Source organism: Triturus cristatus, chromosome 6 (genome assembly GCF_964204655.1).
Source record: "Triturus cristatus chromosome 6, aTriCri1.1, whole genome shotgun sequence".
Classification (NCBI taxonomy): Eukaryota; Metazoa; Chordata; class Amphibia; order Caudata; family Salamandridae; genus Triturus; species Triturus cristatus.
In genome coordinates, this window is record NC_140589.1 from 761,903,153 (window position 1) to 761,919,020 (window position 15,868).

Below are 15,868 nucleotides of genomic sequence, written 5' to 3' on the forward strand. Positions count from 1 at the left end.
TGTGCCCCTCCAACACTAATCACTGCATTTACATGATAACAGTGACTGCCCTGGGTAATGGGTTCATAGTGTGAAGTTAGCCCTGCCTTAGGGTACTAAATAGCAGGGAACCTGCAGCTCTCGTGACGTCTGGTGCTGTATTTGGTTTGGGGAAAGACAAGGTGAACATAGAAGGAAAGGGCACGGAAGAATGCAAAGAAGTGAGGTGACAGGCGAAGGTAGCATTTCCACTTTTTCAGATAAAAATGGCAGATATTTGTTGAGTTCTGAAATCATGGCTTAGAAATGGTATTTTAACACACATTTGTGTAAAGTCAAAACTCTGGATATATATCTAAATCGGAACAAAATAGTGGCCAGGTGGCAAACTTGGGGGATGAGTACAGCATGGAGGGGAGAACTGGAGGCAAGTAGGGAAAAAAACAGTGATGAAATAAGACACTTGTGGAGAGAGTAAGGCAGAAGTGGGAGTAAGAGATCTAAATAGCGAGAGAAGGTTAGAGGCTGGGTAAAGATGAAAGGCAAGTGGAGCAGACATGTGGATGTAAAAACACGGAACCAGCAAGAGACAGGAAGAGCCTGGTCGTAGGGAAAAGGGCAGTGGCAGTGCTTTAAATGGGCCAGCAATCACAGGTACTGACTACCGGCACTTCTTATTTTTATCACTAAGTACTGCACTTCTCTACTGTGAGGATAGTACCGGTACTCCTGAAAGGTAGGCGGATTGGCTGCAAGTGCTGGTGAATACTAGGCTGACAGCGTTGTAACCTATCTGACAGCCTAGTGAAGGTCCACTGTATTTCTGAGCTGTGGATGAACTATTCGGGATGGGCTTTTTTGCACCATCACATTGTGTTTGACAGTGGAGGCCCCATTTAGGCCTCGTGCGGTTAATCACATTCACACTATTGTGTGGATTTGTGCAAACGGGTATGGAGGCAGCAGGCTGACAGGCAGGGGCGTAACACAGGCCCCCGCATCCCATGCAGTGCGGGGGGGCCCCCAAGCTCCAGGGGCCCCCTCAGTACTGCACTGCGGCCGGGGAGATTTTGATAGTCCAGAGGGGGCCCCTCCACATACCTTGCAGGGGGGGCCCTCAATTATCTTTACGCCACTGCTGACAGCAACTATTAAAAAAGCCATGGGAGGTAAGGAGTTTAAAATGGCTTTAATCCCATCTGAGACTTTGTGTGAGTGTTTGCATATGGCTGTGTGCCTGCTTGTGTGCGCCTGTTCTTCTGTGAGAGAAAGAGGGAGAGAATCGGGACACTCAGATTTTTTTAAGGAGACTGTGTGGAATGTTTTGGTGTACATGTGTGCTTGTTTGTGTATGTGCACGCTTGAGAATTTATAGTATTGTGCCAAACAACAAATAACAGGATGGCATTAAGAAGCAGCAAATATTACAAAACAAGGAAATGTTAACATATCACGGTTTGGCTTTCATTTTGTGTAATGAGTTAATCTGTTTTGTTGACATGAACACATTTCTCATGTTTTGACATGTGCTGCAACTGGTACAGAAGTCATTATGTATGATCATATCTTCCCGTAGCCCCGCCCCCTTGCACACCTCTAGCTCATTTTTATGAGTACCTGCACTTATTTTTTCCCATTTAAAGCACTGCTTGACACCGGAGACTTTAGGGATTTTGGGAACACTGGTATTTTGGCTCTTGTTCAGAACCGCTTTGAATTTATGATCAAATGTCAGCTCTTTCATGGCCTCTTTGACCAGGTCACTGACGGTGCATAGGTGCCCCCCTACAAATTCTAAATGTTTACATCTAATATTCAGGGATAGTGAAGTGTGTTTTCAGTATTGTATCATGGCAGAAGCTAACTAATATATTGCAAATAATCTGACACCCTCCCACTTCTCATATGTGAGGTCCTGTTTTTATCTAAAACTGTTTATTGCTATTGCATGAAACCTGAACACACCTTTCTCTGCAAAATGTCTGTAACAGACTCTCACACATCACCCAAATCAATTTAAGGAAAACGGTATTTAAACCTATCTATTTAAGAATTATCTAAAGTCATAAGGCAAGGCTCTCTGCAGAAAAGAGTTGGTTCAATCGGGACAAACTCTGGCTGGGCTGGGCCATTGCCCACTTTGCCCATGCCTTAAAAGGTCTGCTTGCTAGGAGAATTTTGTACAGAATATCAAAAGTGACAGGTATTTTGATGTACATTTAACCCTCTTCAGCTTGCTTGTTGTGCAGCGCTCTGATACCGTGATGGTCATGTTTTCTCTTTATGAAACATAATAAATACAGACAGCTGAGTTGATAGCCAGAAATGTATTCCAACACCACTGACCTGGGTAGAATTTAATTTTTAAGTGCACTTCTGTCATTTTGCCCCACAGTGCGAGCATGTAATAAACTCAATTGTTCAAGAGAGTTTCACCCTTTTAAATGATCAAACGGTGCACACTTAAAATTCCAAAAACCTAGGTTACGGTTCCCCAGTAAAGGTATTTTTTTTTTGTTTAAGTGTACCGCTTACTATTCTCACACCGTTTAGGCTTAGCTGCTGCTGCAGGCTGTGCTGCTTCTGCGATACTGGCTGTGCATACCAGAGGCACAGTATTGCTCCTGATGCTCTGGATGTCCTGCTCATGTAGGTGGTGCTGATGCTGTCAGTTTGTGAATATAATTGAACTTACAACAGCATTTGAGTGCGTAGCTAACCTGAGGCATCCCAGCGCTAGCAGCAAGATAGCGAAGAGCGAGATGGTTTAGAGTTATTTTGGAACAACCATGTATTGAGGAGCTTTCGAAAAGGGAGATGTCCAACCTCTGAATAAAGATGTAAAGCAAGAGTGTTCCAGAGTCTAGCTACGAAGGACTTGGCTCCACAACTCACCCTTTTAATTTTAGGGATTGCACCTAAAATTAAATTGGCTGAACAAAGGCATTTCGGGGGGGGGGGGGGGTGGAAGAAAGCTTGCTGTGCAGGTAATGCTGATGTTGTGGTTACGTTTCAGTACTTGCATTGATGGCTGATCAGGCCAATCAGAATGAAAGTTTAAACCATGACCCGGGTTGACCATAAAAAAGGGTCCTCATTTGAAGTAGCTAGTGTAGGTATTCTTTTTTCTCCTGGTGTAATTCGTCTGCCGCATTGTGTGTTTATTTAATTTATTTTGTTTGTTAACCTCTGTAAATTTCGGGGATTGTTCCCCCTGGTCTCCCCTCCTTTTTCCTGCTGCCACTGACCCCTCCCCCTACTGCCCCATTCCCGCCTCCCAGTCTTTCCCCCTCCCCTACATCATGGCGCCCGCTGCGCAGTCGCGCAGTGGAGACGTGCAGCGGGCGCGCCGAAGGCGTGCCTAAGGCAAGCCGGTCTGTGCCCGGACCGCGCCCAGCTCCAGACCCCCTGGCCCCCGCGAGCACCACGACGCCAGACGCTGCTACGACACCAACACGCTCCAAGCACTCCATGCCGGCCGATCCTACACTTGCTTCCAGGCCACCCTGAAGCTCACCCACAGACCCTTCACCTACCGAAACTGCAGCTACACCTGCCAGTGCACACCTGTGCACGTCCTGCCCACCCCACCAAAGTGGACCACAACCACCTCAGATGCATACTGATCAACTCCTGCTCCGTCCACAGGCGCATGTCGTCTAACTCTGGGACCTACTCGACTCATCCTCCCTGGACGTCGCTTTCCTGATGGAAACCTGGATGAACTCTTAATCGGCACCAGACGTTGCCATAGCCATCCCAGATGGCTACAAGATCACCCGCAGGGACCGCACCAACAGACAAGGAGGAGGAATCACCATTGTCCACAGAAATACCCTCAATCTCAACCAACAAAGAGGACACCCTCAGCACCGCCTAACACTTGCACTTCCATATCCACATCGATCCCAATACCACCCTCAGAGGAACCCTCGTGTACAGACTCCCCTGACCCCGGCCACAGTTCATTGACTCAGTCACAGATGCCGTCTGCACGCACGCCCTGGCCTCCACAGACTACATCCTCCTCGTAGACCTGAACTTCCACCTCGAACACCGACAGCAACAACACCACACTACAGGACAACCTCGCCAACCTCTGCCTCAAATAGCTTGTCACAACACCCACCCACTCCACCGGACACACGCTCGACCCCATTTTTCCGCCAGCAGCCACGTCTCCATCAGCCACAACACCAAACTCCACTGGACAGACCACCGCTGCATCCACTTCTCCTTCAAGAAAACCACCGCACACAACCACCAGCAAAGAATCCCCCACCACAGCTGGAACAAAGTCACTGAAAACCAGCTTCCCACCACCCTCGCCCGAGTCCCACCGACCATACAGACACCAACACTGCTGCCCGCAACCTCAAGCGATGGATCGAGGACTGCACCAACACCCTCACACCTATCAAGAAACCCACAAACAGACCCACCGACAGAAGAGCCATCTGGTTCACCACCGACCTCCAGACATCCAAGCAGACCTGCCGGAGGCTAAAGAAGAAATGGCGCTATGAGCAAACACCGGACAACCATGCAGCCCTCGAACGCCAACCGCAGACACCACCAACTCATTTGAATGGCCAAAAGGACCTCCTTCAAGGAACGCATTGACCAACAGCACACACACTAGCAAAGAGCTCTTCAACATCGTGAAGGAACTGTCCAACCCCAGCACCAACATCCTGCCGACACAAGACCTATGCGAGTCTCTCCACTGCAAGATCGCAGACATCCACGACAGCTTCAACACCCAGACCTCTCTGACAGCCACCGACACCCCAGACTCACCGCCCCCCAGTCACACCGGTCGCCTGATCTCCTGAATCCACGTCGAAGACCCCATCCACTCCGGCTCACCATCAGACTCCTGCCCCCACCACATCTTCAACAAAGCGAGCCCCATCATTGCACCCCAACTCCGTAAGATCTTCAACAGCTCATTCGAGACCGCAACCTTCCCGGAAAGCTGGAAACACGCAGAGATCAACACCCTACTAAAAAAAAAAAAGGCAGACCCAAAGGACCTAAAGAACTTCTGGCCCATCTCCCTGCTCCCGTTCCCGGCAAAGGTCATCGAAGATAGTCAACTGACACAATTCCTCAAAGGTAACACCACCCTGGACTCGTCCCAATCCGGATTCCGCAGCAACCACAGCACTAACACCGCCCTCATCGCCACCACCGATGACATCCGGGCCCTGCTGGACAACAGCGAAACCGGGCCCTCCTCCTCCTGGACCTCTCGGCCACCTTTGACAGTCTGCCACCACACCCTGTGCACATGTCTCTGCAACGTGGGGATCTGCGACAAAGCCCTGGACTGGATCACCTCATTCCTCACCGACAGAACCCAGAGAGTCCACCTCCCTCCATTCCGATCCAAAGCCACCAAGATCACCTGCAGCGTACCCAAAGTATCATCCTGTAGCCCGACCCTCTCTTCAACGTATACATGACACCGCTCACCAACATCGTCCGATCACACGACCTCAACATAGTCTCATACGCAGACAACACCCAGCTGATCCTCTCCCTCACCAAAGACCCCGCCACCTTCAAAACATCCACGCAGGGGTGAAGGCTGTCGCCGAATGGATGAAGAGCAGTCACCTAAAACTGAACTGTGACAAGACTGAGGTCCTCCTCCTCTGCTCCACCCCTTCCGCCTGGGACGACTCCTGGTGGCCAGCCTTGCTAGGAACTGTGCCGACACCCACCGACCACGCACGCAACCTGGCATTCATCCTGGACTCTGCACTCTCAATGACCCAACAAGCCAACGCAGTCTCCTCCTCCTGCTTCAACACCTTCTGTATGCTCTGCAAGATCTACAGATGGATCCCCACCGAAACCAGAAGGACGGTCACCCAGGCCCTTGTCACCAGCAGGCTAGACTACGGCAATGCCCTCTACGCAGGCACCACGGCCAAACTCCAGAAGAGACTCAAATGCATACAAAATGCCTCATCCTCGACATCACTGCCCACCTGAAGGACATGCACTGGCTTCCTGTCAACAAGAGCATCATCTTCAAGCTCCTCACCCATGCTCACAAAGCACTCCACAATGCAGGACCAGCATACCTCAACAAGCGACTCCCCTTCTGCACCCCCCACCGCCAGCTACGCTCCGCTGACCTCGCCACCGTTCCACGCATCCACCGAACACCCACAGGCGGCAGATCTTCTCCCACCTTGCTGCCAAGACATGAAACACACTCCCCATCCACCTACGACAGACCCAGGACCTGCTGACCTTCAGGAGACTCCTTAAGACCTGGCTGTATGATCAGTGGCTGTTCACCCCCCCCCTCAGCGCCTTAAGACCCTCACGGGTGAGTAGCGCGCTTTACAAATGTTTGACTAGATCTGTGGTCAGAAGAAATTGGGAAGCTCTCTGTAGCTCTGATCCTAATCGGGACTACACCAACATTTGTTTTCATAGAGAGGACTTTATGCTTTTAACATTGCACTATGATTTGTCTTGTTGATTTTTTACTTTAAGTGGACCAGTGCCCACCCTTTTACCCTTCCAATAGTTAAAGGCACAGTTTGCCCGGTTTCTTGTTGAATACTTTGCATAAAGATTAGGCTTTTATCCAGTCTGCCTAAAGATACCAGAGACCACACACAAGCAGAGCGGTTCAGTGCACCAGAGATCCTAAAATTGGAGACTTCAGGAATCTGACTGAAATCACAGGGCAGCATGGAATAGTGACAAAAGCCTAAGGAAAAAAGAATGCTTCTATATCTTTAGAGTTTGACTTTTGCCATTAATGTGGACAAGAACCAAGTATTTCAGAGCTGTGAGTTTCAGGAATAAGATTGTGGTATTGGTTGTAATTCTCTTTTCATCTGAGAGCATGTTGATGACCACAGCCATACACAAAGGGGTTCTCACATACAGCAAAAGGATTCCTAACCACTCCTACTAGAGCGACCCCTCCTTTCAGACACGTCTGCCATAACAGTGGTACCCTACCAAAGCTAATGCGACTAATACACTGAAGCAGGAAGGGGCACTTGTAAGAAATCGGGTTACTGGTTGAGGGGGGTGAAACCCTTCTCAAGCAGCAATCACAATTCTTCTCAGGGTGAAGCCACAAGTAAACCCTAAATTATCCTGTGCCTAATCCTCTGGTAGCCCGGCTCAGAGCCGTCCAGCTTAACTCTAAGACAATGTATAAACTATTCATGCAACACTTCAAACAGCAACACAGTAAAAACACCCCACACAAGGAGCCTGCACCAGTTTTAGAAAAATTGAGTCGTTTTTATAAAAAAAACCAGACCAAAATGACAAATCTAGTCAGTAGAATTGGAGATATGCAGGTTTAAAGATTTTAGTGAAAATGGTGCCACAAGCACAAAGTGCCAACTGTGGAAATCTGGTCACGCCCGAGTGGGACCAAAGTCACAAGTTCAGGCTGACTGAGATGGAGCACGGGCCAGCTACAAGGACCCAGTTAGGCCCATTGCAAAATGTACCTTAAATCCTGGTGTGAATTGCTGGGATACGCGTCAAAGGTGCATTGTGCAGCCGAAGTGATATGTCAGTTCTGAGATGCAGCGTGACCTGTGTAATCATAGAGAATCCAGTCGATGAGGGCTTGCGATGCAAAGTCCATAGTCTAGGTTGCCATTGACTAGGGATGTGAGGGTCTGCACCGAGGATGCCTCACACCGTGGAGTTCCAAAGAGGCTGCGGAGGCAATGAGGGTCTTTGCGATGGGTCAAATCCATGCGGCGGCAGCAGCAATGCACATGCGCTGGTTCAGGTAGATCCACTGAGGCTTAAAGAGTACCTTAGACCCACTTTCAAGGGTCCAGGACTGGGGTGGCATCACTTGGCAGGGTAGAGACTCAGATGGCAGTGTCAAAGTTTGTAGTTCGAGGTTGTTGGAGCCTTCTGTCCCTGAGGCTCTAGTCAGGTCAATCAACTGGCATTGGGGACCTGGGTTGAACAAATGCAGGTCCAGTCCATTTCACCCAGGAAAGAGGGCATCAGGCCTGCACAGCAGGACTGAAGTCTACTGGGGCAGCGGTCCAACAGAGTGGCAGTCCTCTGCAGCATAACAGTCCTTCCTGGCTGAGCCACAGGTCCACAAGTGTACTGAAGAGTTGGTGTCTGAGGTCCAGTATTTATACCCAGTTGTGCTTTTGAAGTGGAAGAGGTTTTTCTTTGAAGTCCCCAGACATCCCGCCTTCCCTGGCTCCAGCCTAACCACAAGGGATATACAGCCCATTATGTGGAGGCAGGACACAGCCTATTCAGTGTAAGTAGGGCTGTGCCTGGTTCCGCTCTCCCATCCTACCTGTTGGGCCATCCAGACATACCCTGACGGATGCATTGTGTGGGGTTGTCTTGGAGGCATACGCAATTTCCAACTGTTGGTTACACCCAGTCATGTGACCCAGAAACAGGCTACAGGCGATAAATGGCAAAGTCAGGAAAATGCTAACTTTTAAAGGGGAATTTTCAAAATTGTAATTTAAAAATCTGACATTACCACAAGTTGGGTTTTTTCATTACAATTCCAAAGACACCAAACATGAACTAGTCTCCAGATCCCATTTGGAAATTATAGCTTATTCAATGTCATAAAATAACTTCAATGCAAGTCTGTGGGAGAGGTAGACCTTGAGGTAGTGAAAAACAAATGTAATAGTCTTTCACTACCAGGACATGTAAAACGTAAAATTACATGTCCCACTTTTAAATACATTGCACCTTGCCCTAAAGGTTGTTTAGGGCCTCTCGTAAGGGTAACTTGTATGCATTAAAAAAGGTTTGGGCCTGGCAAGTGGTTTATTTTGCCAGGTCGAAATGATCTCTGAAAACTACACACTCACTCATGCAGCAATGGCAGGCCTGAGACTTGTTTAAAGGCTACTGAAGTGGGTAGTACAACTAGTGCTGCAGGCCCTCTGGTAGCATTTAATTTAAAGGCCCTGGGCACATGTTGTATCACTTTACTAGGGAGTTATGGTAACATTGGCTTATGTTAAATTGGCCTATTTCATTTACTTATGTTTTAGGAGGGAGCACATGTACTTTAGCAGTGGTTAGCAGTGGTAAAATGTGCAAGCCAGTAAAAACGAAATCCGCAAAAAAGGAGGAAGACAAAAGGTTTGGGGGAAGACCACCCTAAGGCTGACCGGTCTAACAACTCTCAACTAACTTAACCACAGGATTTTCTTCCAGGCAGGGGTATGGTAATCTGATCCACAAATGTTCTAGAGCTGACGAAATTCCTTTGATTTGTTAATTATTTTGATTATGTTCTGGTGTTATATCCACTCATGTTTGCTAACTCCCACAAATCTCTGTGAAGCTATCACTTGCAGCAGATGGTCATTCGGCACCTCCATTCAACAGTCAGTTGTGGTCGATTTCTAAAGTCCATATGTCTTGAAATGTGTAGGTTTACTCGGCCCTCTCTACCTTATAAGCTACCTTGAGTAAAGTCGTTAACATCCAGTAGGAATCTGGCTACCCTATCTCCTCTCACTGACTGTCATGACGCCTGTCTCCTTAACACATGTTTGCAAACTGGGCTGAAGACATCTGCTTAGCTAGATCAGATGCACTTTCAAAACCTGGAACTCAGTCTGTGTTCAGTGTTTTTCTGAAAAATTGTGTTGGACGTCCCTCCGATTTCGCTATGTGGTTTAGGGTGACCGAGAAAATATTTGCTATACCAGAGAAGTTGAATGCTCACCCTTACTGTACTGGTGGTCCTGGGAACGATATTGGGTAAATCAGAGCATAAGAGCCTTCGTGCTTGAGAAGCCAATCTTTCTCAATATTGATCTATCAGCGCGCACTGTTTAATATTTGTGGTTCATTTTTATGGCAACACTTCATTATGCAGTGGATGGTGGTCTAGCATTTAATATCTTGGGAAAATGCATAAACCAACATTTGGATAGTTTTATTGAATATCTGAATACAGATTGGAAGATATATCAGAATGGCGAGAGATTGGAGTTAAGAATTGTGATGTAGATCGAGGTCTTCTAAAGAATTGCATCCAAGAATAACTTGTACGTATATACCACACGTCTGTCTTGTCATAGTCTGATCCGATTGCCTTGCACGTGGTCACTAGTTGTCTTTGACCAAATTCTTCTCCATTTCATTTTGTTTTTCCATTCACGCTCAATAAAAGATCAATAAGCCCTAAAGGATGTGACTGAGCCTTGGCTTGAACCTTCTATTCTGTGCTCAAGAGATGACATTTGTAATGGGTTTATTAGATCTAGCCAGGCAAACGGGGGTAAGGAGGATGGCAGAGTGTATGATGTCAAACATGAGGTTTAGGGAGTGTGACTATATGAATACTTCCTGGGCCGCACCCTCCTTACTCTCCACCATCATCCAATGTATAGGAATCGACGTGTGATTTTAACGGTTCATCAATGAGATTATGGTGCTTCTGTCGCTCTTGGCTGTTCTACTCAAGGTATTGGAGGTCCAGCTATAACATCAGAGAGCCTTATGTAGCATCAGATAGTTTTGGAAGAGGCCTTTTCCCTGTCCAGAGTGCAAAAGCTTTACTAGCAGTTGGGGAGGACAGTGCAGGCTGTTGGTGTGGGATGCAGGCCGGGCGCAGGTGGAGGAATTGCCTGTTCCTGCAGAATTGCGTTAAGTGGAAAGTAGCCTGCTCCGGGGAGTTCCTCGTTGGTGGTTCAGGCCAGCATGAATTTGAGTACTCTATAGCCGAATACTCTATAGCTGATAAAGGAGATTTAAGTTGATTTTTAGACTACACTGTCATCAAATCCATGGCATCTCCAATCTTCCTTGTTTGCAATTGATCTCATCGTGAATGCAGACTAGATTTTAACCGCTTTTTTTTTTTAATTCTTTGAAAAATGGTTACTTAAAAGTACAAGGTCGAACGGGATCGGCATAAAGCTGTTAAGCGACCCCCTGGAACCAGATACATTGTTATGTGGAGGTTCTGTGGGGCGGGCACTGGGGTTGGGAGAACCTTGCATGAACTACTTCAAATACCAGTCGTATGGGAGAGAGAATGGTGTTTGTCAATTATCTGTTGTGGCAAATTCAACTTGCACAACCAGACGCTTGTCCTGTTGTATACGCTTTTCTGGCTTGTATTTGAGATCATAAGTGCAAAAAAGGAAGTAAGTGAGGAATTTATGTAAAAGGGAAATAACCTTTTCAAATCACTTTTTTTCTTCCCTAGGGATTGTTTGCCCACTAGCATGATTCCAAGGCCCGTGTAATGGGCATGAACTGCACAGTACTTCCTATGGATATTTTACATAATAATCCACTGTATTCTTCTGCCACTAGGTCACGAGGAGTTGGATTGGTTGTTTGGCCAGTATAACAGATTTCGATTCCAGTGGCTTTTTACATATTGGTTATTTGGTCTGTCGAGATCTTGTGCCAAGCAACTGCAAAGAATCTTCCTCTGGTGGAAAAGATTCAACAAGCAGAAAGTTTCCACCTGGGGGACAAAGCAGTGCAATGTCCAGTATCTGGCTTCCCTTCACCACATCACTAGTGACTTCTGGAATGGAAGACTGGCCAAAGGGGATGAAAATTTAGGTAATGTATCTGTAACAACAAACAATTTTTCAACCTAAATTCCAGGGACTCCAGAATCTGTACTCCTATATCTCAACCAGTTCTTCAGGGTTTGAAACCTGTGTATTGGGGAAATCGAAGGAAAGACGCCCACGATAAGTGAACAATGTTGCTGTGTAAACTGCTTGTGTGGATGTTTTTTCTTGAATTCTGGACAGTATTCTGCAATTTACACAAGAATATTTCAGCGACTGCCCTGTGAGTTAAATCCACCACTGCCTCCACGATTGTGACTGGTCTCTTCTTTCTGTGTGATAAAGGGTGAAAGTGGGGATAGCTCTTCAGATCTTGATGCAGATTTTTAAAGTTGGGAGGGGAGCTTCTAGGGCTGGAATTGGTGTCCAATCTACTTCTGGGACACTGGACATAAACGTTGGTCAATGAACCGTTGTCACACTGCCTGGGGGCGGGGGGTAGGGTGAAAAGAGGGGGATAGGTGGGAGGCAGCTTGGGACTTTGGAATTTGTTGAGGATAAAATGTGGTTGCTTGTCAGTTGTCTAATTTGCTAGGGAGTGAACCAATTTCACCCTTAACAAGGTAAGATTTTATTATCATTCTACGCAATATCTGAAATGGGGAAACAAGGATGCTATACTGTAGGTTCAGTTAATTTTGTTGAAATGGGAACTTCAGTGAAACTTGACTCTGGAAGGGTAATTTTGGGGAGTTCGTGACGAAGATGTAGTTTGTTTTTGGGCGGGGAGGATTTGATTCAGATCTGCTGCAGGGCACACTTGAGTCTCAAAATGTAGTCTGGCTGAGAGACCGCAACGTGAAGCTGATGTAGACTGTGTAATCTGACACCAGCTTCCTTTATTGTTTTTTTTCACAAAGTGAAAAGTAAGCCCTAAGTGACTGAACTGGATGTCATCATGTCCACCTCATAACTTTGAGGATCAGATCCCATGAATTTAAGAGATGAATAAAGATCCTTGTATTTTCGCTACACGTGGCCTTCTACTCTATTTAACCTTACCTTGAAGGTCCGCCTAATGTGTTTTCGTGAGTTAAAGATCCCAGTAGTCCATTGCAAAAATAAGTGTGAACTAAGCAAGATTAAGTTAAACATGGATATGTTTTGAATAGCCTCCATCTTTTATGTACCGAGAGTAACTAGCAAAATGGCCGGCAAACAATTAACTTTCCTGCGAAGGTAAATTGTCAAATATAGGGCCTCCGTTTTGCAGGATAGAAATGGCTCTCCCTAGGTACACTTTAGTCCATCTAGTAGGATGTAGCAGAAGGAAGGATCAACTGAGGCTGATATGACTGAGGTAGAGTTTTAAGTGTGTACATTGTATGTATAGTAGAATGCAGGATACAGGAAACAATCCTCAAACTCCCATTACTTTTACAAGGAAAGTAAAAGGTGCTAGTCTAAGCAGGTTCTTATCCAGGGTGAAGTTTGTAATGTTCTTATTGGAAGAGCCTTACTACCATCTGTCTAGAGCCATCATCCACTAAAATTCCAGTCATAACCCTTGGTGGTTATCTTCCTTCTTTCTGCTCACGTTTTCAGATTTATTTTTCCTTATTGTCCTCTTGATATTTCCTTTTTCTCAAGTCTCCTTTTTTTGATGCCCCACTTTATTTCGTTGTTACAATACTGATTTTGTTCTCCTTGTGTATGCCCCTTTTCTCTTTAAGCTCCCATTTTTTTTTTTAGTTTGAAAAGCTTTATTTAAAAAGAATGTCAGTACAAGGATATCAGCAGAAATTGAGACAAAGTAATAAGAATGCAATAACAGTAAATAGCTAATATCATAAAAAATGAGCGAAAGCATTTTATACGGATTTTAAGGAAAGATGGGAAAAGGGAGGGAAAGAGAAGGGGAGGGAAAACTAAAAGGGAGGAAAGGGAAAAGGTGACAATATATTATAAAAATAATGAAAATTATGCTATTAAAGAAGGGGTGCTGTAGGCAAAACAGTCAAAAAGCAACTAGAAGAACAAGTTGAACAATAAATAAATCCTGTACTAATGATATTGATATAGGAGAAAAAGGAGTAAGTCCCTCAAGGCGGCTTAAAATTTTCCGAAGTGGTAGTTGACACATTCTTCTGAACCATCTGATCTAAGTATGAGGTAAGAGGTAACCAGAAGAGATCCCTGTTCTGTGAGGAGGCAAAAGCGGTGTCAAGTCTGTGAAAATGACATAAGGAGTTCCACCAATGACGGATGGAGAGTTTTGTAAGGGACTTGCAATTAGAGGAAATGTGTTGAAAGGCTAAAGCCAGCATGAGATCAAAAAGGCCACGAGAAGGCAGAGGAAGATCTAAATAATCAGATAAACTGCCTAGAAAAAGGGTAGATATTGAATATGGAGATGAAAGTTTGAAAATACAAGAGATGTATAGCCAGACAGAATTCCAGAAGTGAGAAACAGATGGACATAAGAATAAAAGATGGAAGAGATTAGCGTTAGGGGCAGAACAAGTCCAACAGTTAGAATCGGGAGAAGAAGAGAAACGAGCTAGAGAGAGTGGTGAAAGAAACAGTCTATGATATAGATAAAATAAAGTTTGAGTGAGGAGGAACGAGAGAGAAACTTTCAAAGATCTGGACCAGAGCTTATCCCACAAGGCAACGGACCAAGCACATCCCAAGTCCACCTCCCACGAGAGCTCCAGTTTAGATTTAAGACGTTCAGGATTAGGAGATGAAAAGAATTTATAAATGAGAGAAGCTTTGGGAAGGGTTGAAAGAATTTTAAGAGGAGCTTGGGAAACAGAGGAAGGAGAGGAAGGAAGAGTAAAAAATGTCGAGGATAAGTGACATCAGAGAAACAAACTTTTGCAAGAAGGAACGGGGACAATGAAAAGGCATCTGAAAATGAGGAAAAGAACAAGGAGACGCTCCATCAAAAAGCTGGTTCACCCATATGATGCCCAAAGATCTCCAAGACTTCCAAAAGATGGGCCTATTGTTAATAAGAATGAGCGAGTTATACCAGATAGTGGAATCCAGGAAAGATTCCAGAGTAATAGTCGTAGGGTTGAAAAGAGGCCTCAAAAGAGCGGAGGTATGTTTAAACAAAAGGGATCACGAATGGGGAGCCTTGGTAGAAAAACGTACAACCTCTCCAAAAGAAAAGGGCATCAACAATATTTGTTCGATGTGAAGCCAGAGAGGAGCGAGGGGAGAAGGAACGGAAGCAAGCCATCTGGACGCCTGACGAAAAGAGAATGATTTATGATAAAGACGGAAGTCTGGGAAGTTGACACCACCATTGGACTTGGACTTACAAAGCTGCGCTAAAGAAATTCTAGATCTCTTTTTGTTCCAGAGAAATCTAGACAAACAATCAATACGTTTAAAATGGAATGCGGGGATATGAACGGATAACATGGATAAAACGTAAATTAAGATGGGGGCTATCATCATCCTGATTGAATTCAACCGCCCCCACCAGGAGAGAAGGAGGGGGTTCCAGGAAGAAAGTAAACGTTCAATACGAGACAAAACTGCAGACATGTTTAGAGTAATTGAAGCGGAGATGGAATTGGAAAACCATACTCCTAAATATTTAATTTTGGAACTATTCCAAGCAAAACCAGTAGGGGAGAAGGCATGAGGAGTACAACATTTTGTAAGGGGAAGGATTTCGGTTTTATCCGAATTGATTTTATATCCCGAAACCTGAGAAAAAGAGTCAAATTCAGAGAGTAAAGGGGGAATGGAGGTTTCTGGATCAGAAATAAAGAGTATATCGTCTGCATAAGCGGACAATTTCAATTGATTATCCCCATAAGGAAAACCTGAAATGGAGTCATTAGTGCGGATAGAAGACAAAAAGGGTTCAAGTGCAAGAACAAAAAGTAAAGGAGATAAGGGGCAACCTTGACTAACACCACGCTGAAGAGGAAAATATGATGAAACTTGACCATTGACCAGAACCGAAGCCTTAGGAGAAGAGTACAATAAAGAAATAAGAGAAATAAAGTGAGGGCCAAAACCATGCCAACGCAAAGAAGCAAATAAAAAAGACCAGTCAACTCTATCAAAGGCTTCTTCAGCGTCTACAGAAATAGCCGCTAAAGGAATAGAAAGGGACGAAACCTGATTTAAAACATTAAGAAAAAGGCGAGAATTATCAGAGGTAAGCCTACCTTTAATAAAACCACACTGTTCTTTTCCAATGAGGGGCATTAAGGGATCAAGGCGTAGGGCAAGTACTTTAGCAAACAATTTATAGTCCACATTTACTAAAGAGATCGGACGATAATTCTTACAGAATTTGGGATCGCGACCGTCTT

At 45.4% G+C, this 15,868-nt stretch overlaps 1 protein-coding gene across 1 annotated transcript in view; it reads left to right on the top strand.

The window, feature by feature from the left end:
• The window catches only part of LOC146817828 (uncharacterized), a 146,500-nt gene that overhangs the window by 65,483 nt on the left and 65,149 nt on the right, over positions 1–15,868 (top strand). Inside the window, exon 4 of the mRNA XM_085609247.1 lies at positions 11,314–11,571. Within this exon, the coding sequence (XP_085465373.1) occupies positions 11,314–11,571 (258 nt within the window). The remainder of the gene's footprint in view (positions 1–11,313; positions 11,572–15,868) is intronic.